This window comes from Lonchura striata, chromosome 1 (assembly GCF_050655825.1).
Source record: "Lonchura striata isolate lonStrDom1 chromosome 1, ASM5065582v1, whole genome shotgun sequence".
NCBI classification, from domain to species: domain Eukaryota; kingdom Metazoa; phylum Chordata; class Aves; order Passeriformes; family Estrildidae; genus Lonchura; species Lonchura striata.
Window position 1 is genome coordinate 72,342,927 of NC_140703.1, and position 25,697 is coordinate 72,368,623.

The 25,697-nt window shown below is 35.3% G+C and overlaps 1 protein-coding gene across 9 annotated transcripts in view; it reads right to left on the bottom strand.

Moving 5' to 3' along the window:
• Positions 1-25,697, bottom strand: part of SGCG (sarcoglycan gamma) — a 105,030-nt gene that overhangs the window by 40,413 nt on the left and 38,920 nt on the right. For 5 of the 9 annotated variants that reach the window (XM_077781462.2, XM_085556727.1, XM_021530619.4 and 2 more), the window contains 2 exons: positions 13,487-13,684; positions 1,063-1,164 (listed from right to left, as the gene is read on the bottom strand). In XM_077781462.2, coding sequence (XP_077637588.2) covers positions 1,063-1,164; positions 13,487-13,681 — 297 coding nt within the window. In that variant the 5' untranslated portion in view covers positions 13,682-13,684. The remainder of the gene's footprint in view (positions 1-1,062; positions 1,165-13,486; positions 13,685-25,697) is intronic. The other 4 variants (XM_021530623.4, XM_021530622.4, XM_021530621.4 and 1 more) reach the window with 1 other exon arrangement.

A 25,697-nucleotide genomic window follows, 5' to 3' on the forward strand; every position in this document is an offset into this window, starting at 1 on the left:
ATCAAGCATGTTAACAACCTCATTCTGAGAAATTTATTTACATTTTCTCTCGGTATAGCAATATGTATACACAATAACTTTTTTCCTAGGTTCAGAAAGGTCTCATGGCTGGCTATTACTTCTCAATTACATGTTTGAATATATGAAAGAGCCATACTTGGCTTTCATTGTCACTGAATAGTACTTTATTCAATGAAATGTCCCACTGGTTGATGACAATATTTACAAAATATAAAACTTTATTTTGTGTGATGTTGGACTATGAACAATAATTCCGAAAAATATTTACTTTATTGGTCAGAAGCAGACATCTCTACAAAAAATTCACTGGAATAAGCTTCAGAGTCCCCCTGGATAATTAAAATCCAAATCAGATTCTCTCTTCCTTTTTCTAAACCCACAACTTCCATACCTTTCCCATTCTCAGTGACATTTTAAAGTTAATGATTTTGATAAATATTTGACCAAGTACGGTATTCCTTTTTTACTTCACTAGTAATAACAACAATAAACTTTTCTGTCTAGGTGAACTAAATTAAATACTAGGTCTTTCCATTTAGACTTGTAAATTTTATATACATAAATATATAAACATGCCAGATATTTCATGGCATTGTCCTTGAAGTGATAAATCCTATATATTTTATAGAAATCATAACTTTTCCATTGGGATCCACTGATTTTAGAGATATTGAAACTATTCTGTAGTGGATGAATAAATAGAACACGCAGCTTCCTAGAGAAGCCTGTATTAAAAAATAATCTCAGTAAAAACAATGAAAACCTTTTTATACACTCCTCAAGTTTTAGCATTACTTGCATATGATAACAATTAAAATTCCTGTTTGAGCTGCTTATCACATGTCTATGAGATAAATGTTAATTCTGACAAAGCATCATAACACTGACCTTGTAAAGTGTGCAGAAATATGTCTGTATACAGATATACATGAATATACACCTATATATGGGTTTTTTTTTTCTTACATGACAGAAATCCTGGAAAGTTCAATTATTCAGAAGTACATTCATTTTATGTAGCATTTTTGCAAGATTACTCACCACTCTCGAATGGATTTCTTTGGCATAAAGAGGGAATAAGAATTCAGATTCCCCTTCCAGTCGAAGGCCTTCTTTTGTAACACGCAGGTGTCCCATCCCAGTCTGAGGAGAAGATGTGAGAATTATGCACAATTTACTATTATTGCTGTATTTATTTTGTGTTCTTTTCATGAATTAAACATTTTCAGAACTGCCTGCCTCAAGTCTACTGAAAAATATACAAATAGTAATGCATTTAAAATTTTGAGAATACCTTATTTTTTCCCAGGAGTAATTTTCTGTGAGAAATTGCAGGTTTCATGAAGTTATTAAACTTGTTTAGTTTTGTTTTGTTTTTTTGGCAGGGGGAGGGTGTGGTTTTATAGTCATTAAATTAAAAAGAAGTGTATTTGTATTGGCTGTGCTGAAACAACTTTTGCACTTGCCCTCTAAAAGTGCAATGAACAATAAACTTTTACATATGAGTACTCACATAAAAAACCTTACATTAACATCTCAGGGTTCATTCTATCAATAATGTAAACCTACAAAACAGAAAAAGAGGGACTTTTATTTGCTTTCATTTTCAGCAATAACTGTTTAATTAAGTTTTAATTCATTGGCTTAGTTTTTTTTTCCTTCAATTGTAGGTCAAGGCTCTATATCTCATTATCATATACCTTTTTCTTTATCACCTGCTTCTCAGTCTTCCTAGGTCTGTCCTGCTTTCAGCCCAATTATTCTTTCCAGCTGATAATATCTCCTTTCTTTGTTTTTACTTCCTTTCTTCATTATCATAGAATTGATAATGTGAAAAATGAGTGAGGAATCACTTTGGTAAGTACATCTGAGCATCTGAGGGTTTGCAGGCTTCAGCTGCAAGGTATTTCACAGGTGTTTAGCTAACTTGTAAAGGATTCACCCCTTTCCCAGACATAGAGAGCTACAGAAAACTTGCAAAAAACCTCCAAAAAACAAACCACAAACAAAAAAAGAACCAAACCAAGAAACAGGCTTCCAGCAAGGCCACATGAAAATATTTCAAGACAACTGCTGCAAACTACAAGGAACAGATGGAAGTGCTAAATAAAAAAACAGTAAGCCCAAAAAAGTATTTTCACTCCAAACAGTTTTCAGGTAGTTCTCCACATAAGCAGAAGAGATACAGAAGAGATACATAACAGGCCACCGATTACGCATCAATAAATTGTTCATCTAATGAATTATGCTTGCCACTGAGAAAAGTTATAATTGAAGAGATGGTAATTGCTTTCAAGTATATGTTCTGACTAATCAGATTATGTATGTATATATGTAATGCTAAGTAACATATCGAACCAGTCTTCAATGAAAAATCGTAGTTATTTTTTTAGCAGGCCTGAAAAGAGATAAAGAGAGAAACAAGTTTTGCTTAAATTCCATAAGGAAAGAATTGTTCATTCATTCCACTGGAGAGTACAATCATGATTCTTCAGCAAGACTTGCTTCAGGAAAGAGGCTTTTAGAACAGCTATTTATGGAATCTGTTTTTCAGGGTCAAACATTTTATTGTTTTGAAATATATAATGTACTGACATTTCTCAGTGAAAACAGATACTGTTTCCAAATTCTAGACTACTGCAAAGCTTTTAAAAAGTGCCCAGTATACCAGTATATAGTGATACATCCCATAAGGCAAAACTAAAATAATACCTATGATGAGGTTTCATAATGACAATTCTTAGCCAGCACTGACTGATTTAGAAATATGTTTTTCTAGCAAAGACTATGGACAGTTTTTTTCTAAGTTGCAACATGCCAGCATTGTAAAGACACTTAGGTTTTAAGGAAAACACTTGAAAAAGCTGATGTGAAACAGCAGGATATTCTAAAGAGATAACACCAACAAGTATCTCCTCTCTTATTAACCAAATTTAGGATCTGATTATTTTCTCTGAGCTCATACCTTTTCCCATCAGGTGAAAGTAGTTTATGTTAGCTATCAAGTTTAAAAAACTTTTATATTTTTATGGAATATAAAGAACTAAACAAGTAGTATATTACAGAATAAGTACAAAAAAATGACATTGACAAATCTGAAATTGAAGAAGGCAGAGGAAGAAGCAGCAATTAATTCTTGCTCTGAAGCAGACTGGGAAAAATTAACAAACTCCTAGGTGGCAATCTCTGTCCTGCTTTCGGAAGGAAGAAATTTTAAGTAGAGATAGAATAAAAAAATTATGTGGAAAAAAATGATGCAATTTACTCATCACACTCTTTCTAATGGATTCAGGTTTTCCAGCAATGATTATTGTGAAAATGCTAGACGGATAAAGCCATGTCTTTGACAAAAGACATGACAAAACTCAGCTCTTTCAACTTATCTAAAAGTTCCTGTTTTTTCAGTAAATCTGGTCATATCCCTCAGGATTACTTTGTATAAGTATGTCCTCCAGTATGGTGTATTTTCTTCATCAGATATTTAATTTAGGCATTGACACAAAGCTTGCATTCTCACATACTTGCCTAACAGCCTCATTATCCATTCTCATTAACCACTTGGGAAGTGCAAACCCAGGGAAATTTAGATTTGGTTTATGTGCATAAACGACTGTCTGTGAGGACTAACATAAACTTCGTTATATTCATGCAAACAATAAAAATATGGATATTGCATACTGATCCTCACTTCTATTACCTTTGTGACTGCAAAAAAATATTATGTTCTTAGTACTACCATATTTGAGCATTTTAAGATTGCAAAAGTATTGAGTTATGCAATACAGCAAGATAGGGGAATTCTATTATGTCCCTTTTATAACTGGCAAATTGAAGTTATATGGAATATAAAATAGAGGGATTTAGAGTAAACAACCACCCCAATGCACTGAGATCCAATGCTAAGTTCCATGAAAAGGCAGAGCATAATAGTTACACATAATATTCTTTCAACAACTACTCTGCTTCTTACATTACCAATTGCCTTTTACTGAGTATTGTGGCTTCCTCAGTGATGAACAAACTTGATGCTTTCTGTTTCAAGGATTTGATTCTGTTCCTATTCAAACAACTGAATAAAAGTATTTCTACTAACTCGAGGAAAGGGACCCAATATCAGTTAGATGTGGACTTTGATGGAGTCATACAACAAGCTATTGTGTAGGGTGGGAGGCAAAAAGTGCTTCATTAAAGACAGGAAATGTATGGCACATCTGGATTCTGGTTATCCTGATGCTGGTGACTGTCACTGCTTGAGTTTGCTGGCCCTGAGCTGTAACACAGTGTTCTACATACAGATATAGCTGAGACACATATTTTGTAATTACTCCAAGCCCTCAGCGAGGCAGGGCCACAGCTGTACAGCAGGGAAGGATGAAATGGCATCTCTGTAGACAGCAATCAGGTTTTATTGCTGCAAGGAGCTGACTAGCGTGGAGACTGCTGGCAGCTGCCAAACTCTTGTGCACCAAAGATGCAACTTAACATTAGTGTTCACACAGGTGTGACCAGTTTTCATTTCAGAACTGCTTGACTTATTCTAACTGCAGTGACAGGATGTCTTCAACTACAGTAGAAACATTTCTTCATAATTTGAAAATGCTCCCAAGTAGGTAAGTGCTTGAAGAAAAAGAGACGAAGACTTCTACCACAAAAATTCAATCTCTAAATCCCCACAAAAGCTCATCAAGACTAGCTTGAGAAGTCCAGGTCTAAAAGACATTTGACATCTAGCTCTTCAGTGAATTATAGGGATACTACAAACCAGTTGAAATGAGTAGCCACCACTGCAGAATTCTAGGTAAAATGCACTGTGTTGTGGAACATCTGGATGGGAGAGCCATCTTGGATGTGTTACCATTCTCTTAGACTCTAAACACAGACCTCAGACTACTAGGAGTGGAAAACAAACAGATGCAGCTCTAGGGTTCTTGCACTCACAGTGAGTTGCTCTCAGGTAGCTGGGCCTCATGCTGCCCATGGCATATGGAAACAAAAGAGTATCAGGTGATTTCTGGGATTTATCTCCCAGGAGTATGACAATGTAGGTCTGCTGATGTCAGCATGTGGCCCTTAGAAATGAATATGAGGCACGGGGAACATTCATTCAGTTTAAAAATGGGTATTTCTACTCATCTAAATTTGATCAATAACTATAGTTTTTATTTTCCTACCAACACTGAAACTCATACACACTGGCTCACTGTATTTTGTCAACCACTCTCCATATTGTATGTCATACCATATCACATCATATCATCACTGTTTCTGTACCTTCTCGGCATTAGACTCAAATGCAGTCATCAGACTCCTCTGAATAAGAGAAATTGAACTTCTGCTCTGTGTTTCAGCTAATAGCTGCAAGGGAAGATGTGTATTTTCTGCTTTTGGAGAGAGATCAAATACTGGAAAGACAAGCTGACCCATATGTTAGCATAGTTACACCAAAAAAATCCTCAAAGTTGATTCCAACATTAGTTTGAACACACATTCAATTCAAATCAAGTAGTTTCTGTCTTAGGAGTTAAAAACATGTTTGATTGCAGTATCTGCTCCCTGAATATTAAACTTTTCCATATATTAAAAGTCCACACATGCTGTAGTGGCTGAATGAAACCAGTAATGGTATTAACTTCAGAGAAGAAAGGATGCAGCATTTCCACTCAGTTAAATCCTATTCTTTCTTGTAGGATCCTTACATCCTCCTTCCAGGCCAGATCAGGGAAAGACCTTGGCAAGTTCAGACCAAGACATCACTTGTTGTGCCCCAAAGCTAGTTAAATTAATGGCTTTATAGATCCAGCTTGCACTGCAGTACTTCTTGCAGCAATTACTATTTAGAGAACTTGCTTTGCAAACAAGAGTGTACTGTTTCATTGAGATAATAGGACTGTGGGTAGAGATTGTTAAAGAGCAATCAGCAAAACAGGATTGGTAATGAATCTGATGAAACTCTCTGTTTGACTTACAATATCAATTTTGGAGCTAAGTACGTGCTTGGTATAATAACATTACTGATGCCTCATCTCATTTTCAGTCGCAAGGACTCTATTTGCTGGGCTCAGACAGAGGTTATCTAACTCATCTGCTTGGATGACAGTGGAGTCATTTCAGTCAAAGATATTGGCCAAATCAGAGCCCTTGGCAACAGCAAGCACTCCTGAAGTTAGTCTCACCTGGCTTAGGGCTGGATACAAACTAAAACAGCATTTGTGGACAAGAGTGCCAAAGTGGGTATACAATATTTTGAGATTCAGAAAAGTAGATGGACACTTTGAATTCAACAGATTTGTAAGAAAACAGCGATGAATTATGCAAATTATCAAGCCACTGATATTTGCTTATTTTTATAACTTTTTTTCATAATATAGGATTCATACTTTAGACATATATTTTCAAGATATTTTTTTCTTTTTGCCTTTTTTATCTTTGTCCTGATATACAGAATAACAGACTTCCTTACTTATAGTACTAATTAAAACAGGTGTTACTCGAGAGGAAAGAATACATTCTCAAAACTGATTCAGGTTTAGCTTCATTTCCTTGTTCAGCAAAGACCAAATTCTGTCTCTGGTTCTGTACTGGACAGATATTAAAAATGCCATTACATCTCCTGTGTTAGAAAAACTGGCTATGAAGAAATAGACTTCTACTCCCACTGCTACATGTGTTTATTCAGAAATTAGGTTTTTATAAGTTGGAAAATTAATTTTATTATTTTAACATTTGTAATTATTCAACTTAGCTAAAGAAATGGAATTAAATATTTTCCTTTGGTTTGCAAAGGCTGTCAAAAGGATTTTCTTAAATTCAGTTCTTAAACTTGCATGCACACTCTAATCTCACTGTACTCAGATTTTTTATAACTTTTTATAAATATTATAAATTATTCCAACAGTACACTTAAGTGTTCCTCCACACTCTTTTACATACACATGATTTGATTCATAATATAATACAGAATAATCAAATGCTTTAAGAAAATATATTTAAATGAAAATATGTATCACTACTGAAAAGACTTCGGCAACAGCTTTCTGCAGTAAGTACCTCAGTATCTTTCTAATCAATTATTAATCTTGGCATAAAATATTTAAATATTTGTCTGATAGAGACAATGGGAATGACTGTAGCCTGATTGGAGGCAAATTGTATTTAACTTAACAGAAAAACTGCAAGATAAAGCTGTTTAGGATTATTCAGAATAGAAACTACGGCATGCTCATGTTCTGACGTGAAAATTTGGATGAGAATTTATGAAAAATTCAGTAATTTATTTAAGTATTAAGGTAATGCAACATTCTCAAAATGGCAACTAATTCCATGGAGGACCCACTGTTAATCACAAAATGCACTGAAAGGCTGTACAAGTTCAGTAATGTATGTCTTTAGAGAAGGAGAGCTCTTGCTGTAAGTGTTCTTCACTGTACATTTTCATTGCTGTCTGCTCTGGTTTTAGGTGTTCCAAATGGTTGAGCATCTCCAATTTAATAAGATATGCTATTACACAGTCTGTTAAGTCTCACTGTCAGAAAGTTTTAACTGATTTTCAGTTAAAATTTTGCTTTCTTAATTCATTACATTCCTAGTTTCATATTTCTATATTTCCTTAAGTAACTCCCTCCATCTTCAGTGCCTGAATTTATCAAGTACTTGAATAGTTGTTTACACAAGTATTTTATTACAAAATCAGTTTTTTATTTCAAAATAGATATTGTATTTATAGATGTAGAGCATACAATTATCGCCTAACTAATATGTATATATAGTAAGATTATATATAGTTTGCTTTTCAACATTTCTTATTAAATGAACTATCACCAAATTACTATTGCCTTACAGAAAACTTTGAAAAATAAAAATAACTTTTAATAATTTGCCTATAATAATTTTTAATGGGTACCCCAGAAGTTTAGAAGAATGCTATGTCTGTGACAGAAGTTTCTGGGAATGGCTACACATGTAGTGTACTCCCTAATTAAAAGTAGGCCAAAAGAAGAAAACACCTGTCAATAATATCTAGAAAACCTGTATGTTTCGGTACAACTGTGACAATTGCCCTATTTATTCCAGTGAAAGAAATTTATATTCATAACGGAGGATTTAAAAGCCCATAGTCTATCTTAAATGTGCAGAAACCCTCCCAGTTGTCATTGCCTTTGTCTCTATGTCCAGCTGAGGTGCAGGCACAAAAGCAGGCTAAACATTTGTCCTATTCTTAGGAAGAACCATGCTTAGGATATGCACTGCTGGACTGGATATTGGACACTGCTTGACTTGGCACTCCACAGACCAAGTCACTCCCTGTCATGATAAGGTGACACAGGGGTTATTCTAAGGATTAGCATTAGGACTTGACTTTCTTCATGTTAGACTCAAATACAGATAAGGTTTGATATGGATGGCAGGAGAACTTCAGACTGACCACAGATTTGAATTATGTTTAACTAGCAGTGCATCTAAAACTATAAAGACCTATCTACTTCTCTTACACTGTGCTTAAAATTTTTGTCAGAGGAAACTCCACACTGAAGTTATCCTGGTGAACACTATAGTTTTATTACTATCTGCCCTTATAAAAATGAAATACAGTGCAATTTCCTTTCTTATTCTAGAAGACCATCCACTAAAATCCATGGAAAACAGGTTTCTTCATCAGAGGCAAAAAAAATCCAGACATAATCTTTGGCACACAACTGATCCTGATGTTATGGTAAAGTGGCAAAACCTAAATAATACAATAACTGAATTAATGAGGTGTTTCTGAGGAAGATTTGTTAGAGCATCAGGAATGGTAATCACCTGATCAGGTGCATTTTTCACACCTGAGTTCATGAGACCTAGCATGACAATCCTGGACTAGAGCTAGTGTGACCTCCAGCCTGAGCCTTGGAAATTTTGAATGGTACCCCCAAAACTGGTATAACCTGCTAATTCAGTGAGCAAGCATCCTGTCACCTCCTCCAAGTCATTTATTAAGTTTTTGAAAAGGATAAGAGCTAGGACAAAACAACTGCAATGCTTATTACTGCCCTCCACAACACATTAGCATCTACATTCTGAGCCCAACTACCCAGGCAGTTTACTTTTTATACTTATGTGTTTGTCCACTCCTCATGGCTGTAATATCCTATCTAGGGTAATGGAATATTGTGGGAGAGAGTCAGGAGACTTGCTGAAGTCAAGGTAAATGATATTTTGTGTCCTCCCATCATCTACAATTCCAGACGTTTTAACATAAAGTGGCAATCAGATTGGTCAGGCATCATTCACCCTTGGTAAACCCATGGCCCCCTTTTCTAAAGACAAGTGCAACACTTGCATTCACTCAGTCATCAAGGATCTCCCCAGTCTCCAAAACCTTTCAAACACTGTAGAGGGTGACTGCAGGAGAATCAGTTCTCTCTGCACCAATGGATGCATACTATCTTGTTGACATTTGCCCTTTGTTATTCTTAACTGAAGCTGAGCTTTGGCATTCCTGACACGGAAAGCTTGACATATTTCCTGGCCCAGACATTGTTTAGAAATTTCTTCTTTGTAGTCTGTATCTGCTTCCAACTCTTCTATACTGCTTTTTCACTGAAGCTCCATCACAAGTAACCTGCCTAGCTAAGCCAGGATTTTTATCTTTCTAGCTATCAGGAGTGATCATTCCTACATTTGCAGGATACAGTCCTGAAAGTTGATCTAGCTTTTCTGGGTAACTTTATCCTTCAGATCTGTCTCCCATGAGATCCTGTGAATAGCAGATCCACCTGTGTGATACCTCTGTGTCCTCTTCAGAAGTTGTTGACACCCTCTAGAAATCTTCACTGCTTCCATCCTGCTACACTTGTCTTTCAGCAGATATCAGAGACATCGAAGGTTCTCTCTTTCAGACCTGATGGATCCTTCAGAATTGTCCACAGGACTTCTGACATCCTTGCAGCCTTAAATACCTTAAGTTTTCTAAACTCTTAAAACTAGCAGTCCCCTTTAGTGCTCAGAAAGCCTCATTATGCTAGAAACAGAATCTGAAATTTTCATTACATGCAAAATGTGATATGTTGTCCTGGGGAAAAAACCCAACCCTTTTTCAAACTGATTTTTGTACAGAAAATGATGCTATTTTAAAAACTATTCTATTTTATCATATTCACCAAACTCAAGGCATAATTATTTGAATGTCTTCTCTGAAACAGCTGAATATAATGAACTCACAGGTTTCTTCGCTTATTCCCACAAAAAAAAACTTGAGACCCTGTCCCTCTGAACTCCTAGACAGAAAAGGAAAAAAAATGAATGAGAGACAGCTGATACCTTTGAATTAATGTGCACAACTTGGAGATGCCCATATGTTTTTTAATTGGGCAGCATGAGAAAAGGGATATATTCTCTGTTCAGGTTTTTCTCTTTTAGTCTAGCTTTTATGAAATGAAATGAAACAATGAATTCTGTTCAATTTAGTAATCTACATTTGATGCTGAAGGCCACTCAAACAATAGAGGTTAGAAAAGTTTCTGTCTTTCATCACTCCAAATTCGTAAAAGGAGATCAAACTCTATTCATCTTGCAGCATATCTATGTCTGGTTCATGTTCTCCTTTATCAGCTTAGCTTCTTTGCTAGTATTTATCACACTGTCTGGTTTTATGGGGGTTAAGGCAGGACATGTGTGCATGGATTAATTCAATGCCAGAGCTTCTTCAAGTTCTGTTCATAATTTCATTATTATTTTATTCTGGATCTCTGAATAGACATAGCATGTGATTTTTGAATGCAACTTATTACTGCAAGTTATTACTTAATGAAAGAGTCAAGGATGTTTTATAGAAAAAGAGAACACTTTTTATATAACTAAAGAAACTTTGATGTCTAAATAACCAGTTTGTCAGCTCTGAGTGGGCTGAAGAAATGGCTGTGCTATAGAATCATGTCGATCAATCATGAAAGCACCAGTGCCCCTATTATTGAAAAACTGTTTTCCTTATATAATTATATACTGCAGTCATGTTATGTATAAAATTTTTGTTCAGTGTAAACTCTCTTCAGGATTCTGCTATAAAAATATATTTTTAAATGTTTGCGACTTTTTTTCCTAAATAAGCTTATCAACCTTAGTGAGAATACAACTTGTTTCTTGTATTATTTTAGAGAAAAAGCTGTTAATATCTTATTAGCTGTCAATATTTAAATATTGTTAAAAGTGATATTTTTAAGAGTGATCTTAAAGAATTTTTTTAAAACTAGGATCAAATGCTTTTAAAGTATTAGCTAAAAATACAGTATCTATTATGAATATTAAACATAATAAGTCCTATAATCTCTATACAGTATACCTGAATACAATTAATAAATATAAGTGTTATCACAGTTGACAGATTAATATTTGCTAAATAACAGATAATAGGATAATATTTCACAATTACTTTACAACTCTTCCCAATCATGGAAATTCTTAATTGGTTAAGTATGATAAACATGAATCAACTCATTTCCTAAACAGCAAATACTTGTCAAGCTTGGAACTCACGAATCATAAAAATCTAATTGTGACACTATACTGATACTTCTCTTTTTAAACAGCAACAAAATACTTTGAGAAATAAATGCTTAATTCCATCATGAAAAGGTTTTTATGATCGTATTGGCAATTTCTTATAACTATCACACTAATTCTTCACAATACGTGTTTCCTTAGACAGAGGAAAGAACTGTGATGCTTCAATTATATACTTCCAGACTTTGATCGTGCACTAAACATCCTTCTTAGACTCAGTTCTCTGGGTGATATTTCTGGTATCCTCAGTTACTTCTTGTCTTGAGAGATGTAGTCTATTAAAATAGCACCCAGTAAAAGAAGTTCTCTCCTCTTAACATCACATGTTCTTTTGTTGAGAATTGTGACATACATGTGCACTTTGCACAAATGTATTTACAGTTGATATTTATATGAATTTCAGTATTTCCCTAAAATTATCCCAAATTGATGAAGGCATTACAGTTAAATCACTATCCAATTGGGCACATCAGACATATAGATTCTTTCACACAGAATTAGGAAATTCCTTGTAATTGTGGCATTCACAGCCCACTCTGTGAAAGGATGTAAACCTGCACTGCTAGAGCTGTTACTCCACTGCTCTGGTTGCAAAAGCTGAAGAACACTGTCCCTCAGCAGATCAAGGCATTTGGTACCTTCCACACAGGAACTACAAGGAGATGGGTATTCCTATAAGTTGACTGTCTAGTGTTGTTTTATTTTTAGTCCTCACTGGTATCGGAGAAGAAATACCCAGGTTCATATGAAGAAATCAAATCAACATAAAATATTTTTTAAAACTCTGTAAAAATAGGACCCTGAGCCAGAAAAAAAAATGTAAGTTTTTCATGTTCTATGTGATCTACGACATGCAGGCACTAAAGGCATATCTTTCATGTGAGCTGCATAAGATAAAAATTATATGGGATGTTTTGCACTGTAATATGTATGATAGTAACAGTGCTGTAAAGAATTCATGTAGGGGAAGACCTCTTACAGGAATTAAAGCACTAAAAACTGTATTAGTAAGTAGTACTGAAAATTAACATACTTTCTTTTTAGTGAGCATAGAAATATTTATATTAAGATAAAGTGGTCTTCACTTAGTGATAGAGGTGTAATAACAATAGATAAGAGAAACCTTCTTCACTAGCCATGGCAGAGCTGTAAAAATTTGTTATTATGGTTTTTCTTGTAACAAGTCTATTCAAATCATCTGTGTATCACAACTCCATGTTAGAAGCAAATTAGCTAAGCTTCAATATTCATTGATGCATTTTATTCCATTCTCACTAAAGTCATATCTTGCAGACTTCTGGAACTTACCCTTTAATCGACTACATGCAAAATTCCATTATAAATATTAAAATATATATGACAGTAGAAAGTTATTAATTTTACTTCTGAATTATATAGCTGCTTAGCCTCAAGCATGAAGTAGTGATAATAATAATAATAATAATAATAATAATAATAATAATAAGTAGTGATAATAATTAATTGGGCAAATAAATTGTTAAATTTTAGATGCTTATAATTTGGAGAAAGAAGCTAAAAAACTACAGCAGCTGTCAGCAATATTTTAACTGAGGAATTATCTATGAGATAAAATTACAGCATACACATTTGTAAACTATCAACTAAACAGAGATTATGAGACAACAGTAAAATACATTCTCACAGAATGGCTAGAATTCACTGTAATTTAAAGCATCAACAACCTCAGTATTTCAAGAATTATTACTAATGCAGAAATTACATATGAGGAAGTACATTCAAAAATAGATTTTTCTAACTTACTTTCAGCCAAATTACAAATCACAGTTGAGAAGAAAGAAAAAAGCACCATCTATTACCTACAGAGAAGCTGGTGTACATACAAAATAAGTGAAAGGGTAAGGCAGGGAAGAGAAGTCAAGAATGGAAAATTAAAGAGGACACTTACTGGGGAAAACCACATCACTTTAAGAATCCAAATTGTCAAAGAAAAATTCACAACTAGGATGATAAGCAGGAGGAGAACAAACAGGTAGAGACAACGCTTTCTCCAGCCATAAATTCCAATTTTGTAGATATATTCATTCTTCGGCCTCTCTAGGCTCGTGCCTGGTGTCGTTGTCATGTACTGTTCACGTACCATCTGCTATGTAAAGAAAACAAAAAAAGAAAGGAAACTGCTTAGTTGCTTAAATGACAATATTTATAAAAAACTCCAAGGAAAATATAAAGATAAAATTGTAAGAGCTAGGAACTAGAAACTGTTATGAAGTCTTACCGGGAAAAGCATTTTTATCCTGCCCTTTTCAACTTACATCTTAGTTTTTGATACACTTAACATCATGTTTTAATAAATGAACTGCATTAACTGCTGTTTTCAGGAGGCTTAAATTTATTTCATCCTATAAAGAATGGCAAAACTTTCCTTCTATTTGTCATAATATTCTAATTCTCCTATCATAAAATATTTAATGGGATCATACCATAATCTACAGCTCACAAGTACGTATCAGTTGGAATGCCAATACATATATTAGGCTTCAGAGTATGTATGTAAAGAAATCAAATTATTCTTTATGATGTACAGAAAATAAAAACATTAAAAACATTGCCTACTGGGTTTAAACAACTTCACTTTATACTACAGTTCTTAAAGAAGTATTGTTTGGATTTAAGGAAATCTTACAAGCTTGCACTTCCTTAAAACATGAGAATATTCACTAACTTCCACTTTTACAGCACAGAGACCACCAACAATTCAAACCACTCATTAAAGCTTACCATTTTGGCCAAAAGAATAAAAACTCAGGAGCTGAAGCTGCTTATCAAGAACAACAGTGGGCAATATGCATCTCACACCCAGATAAAGCAAAAAAACCCCAACCCAATCATGGATGTCAGTAACAAAATATGTATTGCAAATTCAAGTCCTTCCCATGAGCCAGGTATGTCCACAGGCATCTTACATCCAAAAAATGGTCCACTTTCTTATAATATAATGCTCCCAAATGAGAGTGCCTTCAGAAAGGTTTCACACAAGGTGTACTCTCAATTCTGAATTTCCTCCTATCAATGAGATCACCATGCTCACACTGCTTTCAAAACATTATGAAAAGACATCCTTGCCTCTGTTCAAGTTTCCTGCAGAGCCATCTTGTGTCTGTGACATACATGCTTGTGGCTCTCAGTTCTAACCCTCATCTTTAGAAAGATGTCATCTTTTTCCTTTAGCTTCCTAGCAAGACAGAGAATACCATATAAATTTACAATTAAACATAATCCTATGCATTAGCCCCTTGTACATATGCAGTAGTCATCTTATTTCTGCCCTTCCACCAAAAGAAATTAATTTCTTGTTTATTTATATTCAAAAATGAGACCAAATAATTGGCAGTTCAAAATGTAATTTTGCTTACAGACATTATGATATAATAATTCTTTTTCTGCTATCAGTCTCAGTTGCTCATAGACTATGTATATAAATATTTTCATTGCTGAAAATAGTATAACAATTTATTATTGAGGAATTATAGATTCTGAAATAACTTGGCTTAATCTTAGTGCAAAACATTTACAAGATTTACAAGATGTTACTTAATATTCACCAGATTAAATATGTTTGTTTAAAAATATAAGATTATGTTTTTTAGTTCTGTATATTACTCAAGCACATAGTACTCATTACAGAATGCTGTTTAAATATAAATTGATAATAGTTTTTGTCTCTTTTCCACCTAATTATTGTATAGTAAACCATATTACACAAAGGTTGACCTTATCTGAAATCTCTGTTACCATGTGCTGCCATAAGATATTGTGACATTTATACACACAATGGGTTCCATAAGATGACTAAACAAACCTTCACCCCTACTTCCACACAGATTTCTTCTCAATAAATAACTTACAGAAAAGGATGCAGTAACTCTTATCTGGTAACAACCAGAGACAAACTTTGTGAATTAAGCTGTGCAGTTCTTGCCCATGAGTAGTACAGCTATGCCCTGATTATGGCTGGGATGCTGTTAGCATTTGCAGTAGGCAGGAAAGGCATGGCCAGGACTCTGAGGTTATCCTATACAGCCTCCTGCCATGTGCAGGGGGTGGTGGGGAAGGAAGGGATCCTTTCTGGTCCTGCTGGACCAGAGCAGTCAGGGTGTTGCTGGTTTCTGTGTGGTGAGTACTCGCATGTAAATTTGTTTGCATCGCTTCTATGCCCCCTTCACAAGGCAGACTGCTTTGCCTGTTTCTTGTGTTCCTGCTCCCTACACCTGCACGGCGAATTCTGCAGTACAGACCAGTTGCCAAAGAGTTAATTAATTGTCACATCTTCATGGTCTTATGCAGGCTCATTACAGTGGTCTCTGAGGTTGGAATTCATCTCATGTTAGATATGAACAATTTAGCCCTGAATATCTGAGCCAGTCAAACTGTACTCCCTTTATGGTTAATGGAGATAGGTCTCCCTACTGGTAATTATTTATCTGACTCATGTTAGATGTGAATTGTAGACATCCAATGAACTGCTTAACTTCCCTCCATCAAAAGAGAGCCTGCAATGACTTTTTCATATGTGTATGCCTAGATCTTGTAGACATTTCTACCAGAATGATTTCCAAAAGCATGTAATTTAACAACAAGATAGGATTTTTGTGATTCCTGTTCTTCTCTGTTCCATTTTTTACCCTGTTGTAAAATGTTTATTTAGTGAGTTGAGTGCTTTATACATAATGTATTATGTACTCCTGTTTAATGAGGTGAGGTTTTTTGCATTTCAGCAAAAAACCTATGAGTTTTGTAATTGTTTTCAGCCCTTCAGAAATTCCACAGGGGACATCTCCCAGGACAGCATTGTTCCCTGCACGGGTCATTTTATTCCTGACAGAAAACAGTTCTGTTGTTTCTGCGCATTATTAATACTGCCAAAAATTGCTTTGATCATAGTAAATAGGCAGTGCTTGCCTAGACAACTGAATGCTTTCAGAAGGATTAAGTTTTTCTCCCTAACATAATATTTCATTATTTTTAAGAGATTTAGTGTTCTACTATTACATAATTACAGTAGAAATCCTTTCATCAGAACTGATACTGTTGGGCTGTTTCTTTTGGGAGAATCAACTTTCCATATTACTGACTTATATGTTCACGAGCTAAAATCACATAGGAAAATAACCTCTGACCTGTCTGGTGTTGGGAAGGATGGATAAATATAATTATTCATAAATAATACAGCAAGGATGAGAACGGTCCTTCCTGCTGGCTGGACAATACCCTTACCTACAGATAAGTCCAAAAGTCAAGTGGACTGTTCCATCTCACCCCCTAAAATGTATGGTTCACCCTGCACCTGTAACCCTCCCCCCTAAAACATCAAGTGCCTGTAACCCCATTGGCCCGAGCCTTGTTCCAGCCCACCTTGAAGGCCCCTGATAAGGGGTCTCCGAGGGGCCAGATGCCCTCTTGGAACTTCCCCTCCTCTTGGAACTTCCTCTCTCTTGGATCTTCCCCCCTCTTAAGACCTCCACCCTCTCCTAGAGCATCCTCTTGTCTCTCCCCTACCCCATCCCTTCGAGCCTTGCCACGTGCTGCGTCTGGCACCTCCAAGCAAGACCTTTCTCCATCCCTAATAAACCTTATATCCGAAGAGCAGCCTTCAGAGATCTCTCATCTCTATTCATCTACACCGTCCTGGAGCACAGTGCTCCCCACAGTCTGGTGAAGTCAGAAAGAAATCTTTTTTTAAGTCTGGGATGGTTTAGAAAGGTGGGCTGAAAGGAAAGCCTTAGACAGGCAGACCTCATAGTTGTGTTGTGAAGTCTGCCAAGATTCAAGATAGACTCAGAGAAGAAGAACAACAGGTCTTTAGTACTATCTGAAACGTGATTTGTCAGTGGACTAGCCATGAAACTGGTTGTGTAGGAGCATTCGAAACAGCCACCGAGAGGAAGTGGTGACTTAGACACCTGGATGTACACAAGTTAGTTGTGTTAGGAGAAGCAAGAAACCTGCAAAATGTACAATGACTTTGGTAAATGTTATCTTTTCTCTGTTAACTATTTTACAGGGAAGCAGCACACAGTGACTAAGAGTAAGAAATACTGGCAACCCACACTGCAGATAAAATGGCAATTGAGTTTCAGAATGAAAATTCTTATATCTTTTAAATGGACCATGAAGACATCTTATTTGCATCAGGTCAGCAGTAGCACAATAGAAAAGCTACTGCAAATAAACTACTGAATTGGAAGTGTAATTTCTTGGTGCTCTATTCAACAACCAATACAATCAGCACATTCCCTGTGGATTTTTGTAGATTTGGCCATATTTCATAGGATCAAGCTCTATCACGACAGTTTGTTATTTAGAAGTATTTTCTAATTGTCAACACCTATTTTATTTGGATCCATTTAAATCAAATTACTTCTTGCCTATTTGCTGATTTAAACCAGATACTTAATGCTGATTAGCTGCCAAAAGATTTTTCACAGATTTTAAATGATAGATCAAACTTGTGAACAACCAGTAACACTGCAGATGTTTGACCTCATGAAACTTCCCATGTATTCAGACATTGCATGTGTTGCATGGAAGGCATGAAGTTCATGCCTGTAATAATACATATGAGCTGCCCATGAAAGACCTGCATGTTCTTCACACTTGTAATTGTCCTCTAAAAATATATAACCATGACAGAATATTTCCTTGGCTCTACTGCACCTCTTTCCATGCAAGACTTAGAAACTGGTCTCTGTCATTTGAGTGATTCTGAAGTCCAGGAGATTCTTAAATTGATTAATGAAAGATGTTGAAAAACTGTCTATCACGAATGTTATTGTTGGACCGAGGTTAGTTTGGGCATCAAGTTCAAAACCCTATTCTGACAGCTCTGAAATAGTCACTTAAGATAGCTATGTTTTTCAAAAGTAATTTGAAAACTTATCCTTTAGCCTGCTTAGGAAAGCAAGCCTGAACAAAAGCATGATATTTTGTACTATTTTCAGGAATTACTTATTTGTAGGAAATGCTGAAGACAGAATACCAATTCCATTAAAATAAGTATTTTCAGTATATTTCAACTGTAAAAATATATTTTCATTGTTTTTGTTCATAAATGGCTGTTATTTTCATGTAAATAAAATTCCCCTTTGAACTGCTCTGAACTGTGTTACTCAAGTACTTTGTTATGTTGTCACAAAGCAACTGATAATAACATACCATTAGACAACATAATTTAAATACAGAACTACTTAACTGGTTAAGACTCATAACCAGTGGTAATTCCATTAATAATTTTTCAATGATTATCATTTTATACTTTCAGCAAAAAGCTTAGCATTCAATAAAACCCTTTCAAATTGGAATTCAGAAGAACTGGTGAGGTTTCATGATAAAATTTTCACCACTGGTGCTTGTACTATGCATGCTTTTCTTCACAGTCATCAGTGCATCTACTCTTTCCTCTTGTTCTGGTTTTGGCCAGGACAAGGTTAATTTTTTGCATCAACTGGAAGGAGACATTGTTGAAGTGCTGTGTCCAGGACCCTGACGTTTTTCTAAACCCTAGCAGGTCATTGCCAAGGGTGGGGAAGAAGAGACTCTGGCTTCTGAGGAAAAGAACATTCCTTTCAGTGGAAGAAAACATGAATGTTTTCATGGAAGAACTGATTGGTATTTTTATTTTTTTTTGGTTGCAGGCTTTCTGTGCAAGTAATTTCTTGGTGCTATACCTTCTCTTGTTAATGTTGTTGCTGTTACTGTTTGTTTTCTTATCTCACTGCTGTTTCCAGCAAACTGTTCTTATTTCAACCCATGATCCTTGCCTTTTGTGCTTCCAATTGGAGGGGAGAGGGAGCAAGTGGCAGCAAGGTTTTGATAGGAATACTTAGAATTGGAGAACACTCACCACCCCTAAACCATGACACCACTTTACATGGAGTATGTTCATTCACATGCAAGAAAATTCACAGTATTTGTGGGCATGAAAAAGGTGATAGTGCTAAACAAAACCAGTACAGTGAAAAGACAATTTCAATATCTTTAAATTCTTGTGCCATTGTATACAAACTGAGAATGGAAATTAAACAAACTGTCAGCTGAAAGAAGTGAGAACTCATTTTACAATCTGCATACAGTGTCTTCATTGAATATTATGTTCATTTTTTGTGTATGTTGCATTGGGCTAGGTGGGTATTATTATAGTACAAACATCAGAAGTACAGCAAGGCTTCACACTTTAGTGCATTTAGGAATGCACATTTTGTCTTTGTGAACACAGAAGCAGACCAATGATTAAGCAACAACAAAGAGGTGCTGTTGGAGCATCTTCCTGAAAGATGAAAGACAGTTTAGGCAATCCTGTTGTTCAGAGAAAAAGATGAGAAACCTTTGGAATCCATGTGGAAAAGGATTTTCAGAAAAAAAACAGAAAGACAGGGAAAAACCAAACTCTCATGATTAGGTGAAAATTTTATAATTACTTTCAGTCCTTCCATTGTAATGTATTTAATCTTCCCCAACCTTGCTTTGTTGAAATTTTTGTGTTATATAGCATATTGCAGTTTGAATTGTAAACTAGTGTCATCAGATCAAAACAGCTGGATCCCTGCAGTGTAATTTGTGGAAACCCGCAAAGAAATTTATATGGCCTAGTTAACTGTTTGCATACCCTGCAATGCACATTTGCATAATAACTATGGAATGGCCACAATTAACCCTTTGCACATTTTTAAGTAGAGCTGAAAGGCAGTCACTGACAGCACAATATTATATAAATATTAATGACATAATTATTAATATCATATAAGTATATGCACATTGCTATTAGAACATATTATTAATGTTAATATAATATGCTATTTAAAATTTTCTTTGTCTAACATGTCTATTCTTGAATCTCAATTACAATGTTTTTTAAACCTTGTTTTCTAGCTTTCAATTATATTTGTTTTCCTCCTTTAAAAATTCAAAAAATATTAAGCAGATAAGAAAAAAAAAATAAAATCATGTTACTCCCACCAGAATTAAAAGACTACACAAAAATATTACACAAAATATTTTTGTAAATTATTTTAATTTTTTACATATTTTATGAGCATTTGAAGAAGTAGCTAATATGTAGTATGAGACATCTCCTGCCTCTTATGCAAAATGCCTGAAATTGTTTTAATCTAAAGAAAAAGAGGTCAACCTTCTCTCTCTGAAATTCAGCCACTATTACAGCTAAGTGACATTGAGTATCATAATTTGAAAGGAAAATTAAAATCTCACAATTATTACTTTTCTGGGTTTTTCAACATATTTGTTACTCTGTCTTGGTAGACAAACAAAACCACAAGGAACTTGGAATAACTGATGTAGAAATGACTGAATGATGATGCGGGTGAGGCTAATGTATCAATGATGTGGAGCTCTCATTACTATTAAAGATTTTAGACATAATCCTTTAAGAAGAGAGAAAAGAGTGATCTGTACAGCCATTGCTTTCACTTAACAATTAAAGACTGAGAACCATTAATGGTGTTAACATCATTTAAGTTTTTCCTTAGTTACTGTTCTTTGTATAATGGACTTTCATAGTTATCTTATCCTGTGGAATGTCATTCAGTGTTTATAAACAGGGTTTATTACCATAAAAACATTTTAAAACATCAAACCTGCAACAGGTAACTAATCTTTTCTTACTAGTACAGTTTTTATTCTCCAACCCCTATGAGAAGAAGCTACCTTATGGGTCTTGAGTAGAGGATAAAAATGTTATACTGAACAATTCACTTTAATGAACCTAATTGTGAAATAAATTTTGCCCTCTAAAGTCCAATACACTTTTCCCCCATAGTAGCTGTTCAGTAGCTGTTCTTCAACATGATTTATTTTTTCCTTGAAAGACTGCAAGTACACCAGATACATAATGTACTGCCATGAATATCAGAACAGAAATCTTTGCAGTCTTCTGGCTGTGAGGTTTTTTTTCTGAAGCACAAGCCAGAGTAGATCCATTCCCCTTAATCCCGCTTTTTCTTTAATTGCATGTAAGAAGGTGTATATAATTAAAGTATGAACTTTAACTGCCTGTGTTTGCATGGGCAAGTCTTTAAACAACTATCATGAGATCTGTAGCACCTGACTTGAGACAGGTAGAAGAAAGGAAAATATTAATGTGCAAGGAATGCTGAGAGCATTCTTGTTCTTATGGAAAGGCTAGGAGAATCACCCTTCTTTGTCTCCTTATAGTTTAATACAAGTCCTGGCTTTATGAAAAATAAGAATCATGCGCATTTATTCTCGTGTATAAAGGGCTTTCTCACTAAGAAGAACAAAATAAACACAAAGGGATGTCTTGAGGATTTAATAAATTTTCCAACTCTAATTTATAAAATGATAGTTCAAAAGAATTATAAAATTACTTAACACTGCATCCTCTCCTATTCTGAAAATTTGATCCTTCCAGGTGTCAAAGGGCTTTTCTGCAGGTGAAACTGGAAGGTTTCCCTTGGGGTTGTCATTCCTTGCAAGTAATAAAGGTTTACAAAACCATTCACATATAATCGGACACTTCAAGGAGAGAAATGAAGAGGAGGTGACTGTCAAATTTACAGAATTTTTGCTATAATCTAGCACAGGTAATTTTTGCTCGCTAGCATTTTAGTTCTTTCACTCAGTGACAGCTAAATTATTTCCTTATTCAGAAGAGATGTGCATATCAGACTGTATGCAGATAAAGCCTTTCCATTCAGTCCTGGTTATAGTTAATTACCGTAAAAGTCTGGCATTGAATTCTGAAGGCCATTAGCAATTAACTTGGTGACCAAAATTTTGAATAAAACATTATATTATAGAATTTTGTAAAATTCCATATACACAAACTCTAACACCAAACAAGGACATGATGACTACAGACTACAGTATATAAATTGTGTTATGTGATCTATCCCAGATATCCACTATTATCACAAAAAAAAAATTAATTAAGTCAGACAAGACAAAAGTCAGTTGAAATTAGAAGTTAAACATCATAAATAAAACGATGTATTTACTCAGACCAAAACTTAGCAACATCTTGCTGTGTATCTACCTACCCAAGGAAGTCAATCATACTTGACGAAATTACTAAGATTATAAAATCCCTCTGTGGAGAACAAGAATGCCATGAGCTATACAATTTCAAATCATCTTCTTAGAGAAAACTTATTTCTTTTATAAAAGGGGATAATTCCTCATTTAAAATATAAAATGTTTTATCACCTTGTACAGAGGAAGTGAACTGTTCTGCATCACATAGTAGCTCTATAGGGCTATATAACTAAAATGCATGTTTGTACTTAGAGTTGCATGTACGGCAGAAAAGATGTCAATATTACTGAAAAAAAAAATGGAATGTGCACTGATATTTATAGATTCATTTTTCTGAATTCCTTGCTATAGCCTTTTCATTAACAACTCCAAATGGCAAATTATTAAATTATTAAAAGATAAAACATCTTGTGCTCTTTAGAGATATATTTCTATTTTGTATTAGAAATTTGAAGGCTGGAAAATGAAGACACTTAATAAAATTCAAATTTTTACTCTTGATACTGTATTTTTACACCACAAGCTGTTGTGCCTGCAAAAGCAATACATCCAGACCTGCCAGAAAGTGCTGGACAGAAAGTAACATGTGAGTCTGCTGTTCATTTCCAGGACTGCACTAGAGAAGTATTCTTGTATTCACAATTGTATATTAAACTCTCTACTGTACTCCAGAGAAAAAAACCTCTTTCACTTAGATTTACAATATCATTGGGAAGTCCAGAAAATTACAGCGCTTGAGAGACATCTACAGAAAATATGGGTTTTTAAGACATTGCCTTTGCTCTTTAGGAAAAACTGTTTTTCACACTGCATTACAATGGACTATGAAGATGCCCACAATACCTTTAGAGGTTCTAAACTTATCAGAAATTATTCTGTTAAATGGATGTAACATAAAACATTCTTTCCCAATTGCTAGCAAACATCTGATACTCTCTGTTTGTTTACTCTACATTTCACTTATTCATAACTGACTCTTCCTTTACAATCCGTTTATAACCATTTCTAAACACAACAAAGGTTACATTTTGGCTTAAACTGACATTATTGCTCTTTTGTTTATTCAAAAGACAAAGATAGGGATAATCTGCCTAGGAGTATTCTCTGACAGTGACAAAATTCTAGCTACTTTAGAGTGGTTTTCATATCTCTGGGTGTCATGGATATTAAGAGAAGAAGTTTATTTGAGTATCTGACAAAATTTGAGTATCTGACAAAACTTTGAGTCTCTGACAAAATCTGACAATACATCCCATGCTCTTTGTATTGCCATTTAAACTGTTGTTCTAAATCAGATTTCTTTGCTCTATATTGTTACTGTAAAACTTGGTTCCTCTTAATTACCTTTAATTCCTCCTTTATCATCATTGTAGTGTCATAAGAAAAGGGAGAACCACAAACTTTTACTTTCAAACATACTGAAGTTAAACTTTGCAGATAGGATCTGGCAGCTAGTTAGTTTGAGTTGCAGCAAAAAATAGGGAAAATCTGTGTACAAAATTGCTGCATCTCCCCCTTGAATCCACGGGGATAAAACCCCTGTGGAGCCTGGCCAGCTGGGCAGTTGGGTGAGTGGGCAGAGGGAAGGAACTTCTCCTTGGATCCCGGGGGGCTTGGAGAAGCTCCCGTGTGAGTCCAAAGACGAGCTGGTCCCACAAGCAAAGGAAAGAGGCGCTCTCCCTCAGGATTAGTTCCAAAGTTTAATGAGAGCCTGGAGAGATCCCAGGCCACATCTGACCCCGAAGGACATCCAGAGTAAGAGAGAGGGTGTCCCTGCCTGGAGCAGCCAGATATAGGGGGGCGGGGAAACCCGAGCAGGCAATGGGGGAAGGACATGGGAGCGGCTCTCGGGGGGCAAGGCCTCAGAGTGACCACTGAGGAGGGTCAGGGAGGAGTCCCAGCCAGGGTCCAGTTACCTGGTGACCCTGGGAGAAGGACCTGGACAAAGGGGAAGGGTCACCAAGTGATGGACACATCCCCTGGGAGGAGACAGGGGGATGGGTTGGGGTTTGACGGACATACAGGTGCTGACGGGAAAGCTGGGATGAACCGAACAGATACAAAGAGGGGATATGGAGGGACACACCATTATGAGGGGATATACAGTGCAAACACAACTCTACACAAAATTTCATTTCTTAAGTGCCATTAAATGCAAATAAGAATTGTTTTGTGGTCTTCAATTTTCTTTCACTGGAGACAACACCAGAAATCTCAAAACACTTGTAGGCATAAATTTTTTTTGTTAATTTGTTGTAATTTGTTGTCATGCTTTTTCTGGTTATTTGTTGCACTTAGTAGTGTGACACAGTGACCAAAATTGCTAACTTGGGAAGGAATGGGAAAATAATCTTTGTTGGGGTCATTGAAAACACATCAAAAGACCTGAAATTCCACATAAATGTGAAGAAAATTAAAGTAATCCCTCTGATGGAGGCAAATCATGAAAGAATCTCTGGTGTCATAATCTTGTATGCATATTTACCAGATAAAGAATAAATTTAGGTACTTTTTTAAAAAGTAGTTGTGTATTTTTCTTTTTAAAATACCTTAAAAAAATATTTTTATTTTCAATGTGCATGATAGAAGAGCTTTCCTATCATACCACAATGATTACCAGTAGCAAAGCCAAAATGTATCTTATAGAAATAGTGTTCCTAAAGCAAGTCCTTTAGAGAGCTTTTAGCAAAAGCTCTTCAACACTATCCTCAGTGTTGTTTGCAGGAAAAGTATTTCATGTCGTCAGAGCTGGGAAGAGGTGACAGTGAAAGTAAATAGCTCTATTTAAGTACATAAAGACATACACATTGGCATAACTTTTCCCTCTTTTTCCTTGTCTTGATGCTGCTTTTATGAAAGCGCTGTTTCCAGGTAGAATGCTGTTACCTCTTGAGAAGTATGCTTCCAGTTCATTTAGTAGACTTCAGCACAATTACAAAATAACTCCCTTTTGTGATGCTTTCCTTTGTTGGTTGTGGACCTTGAAAAGCAGTTTATTTAGCCTTGATAAATGATTTCATGTAGTAAATGGAGTTACACTGCTATTCTGTGAAGCTTTTTTTTTTTTTTAATTGAAATAAAAATACACA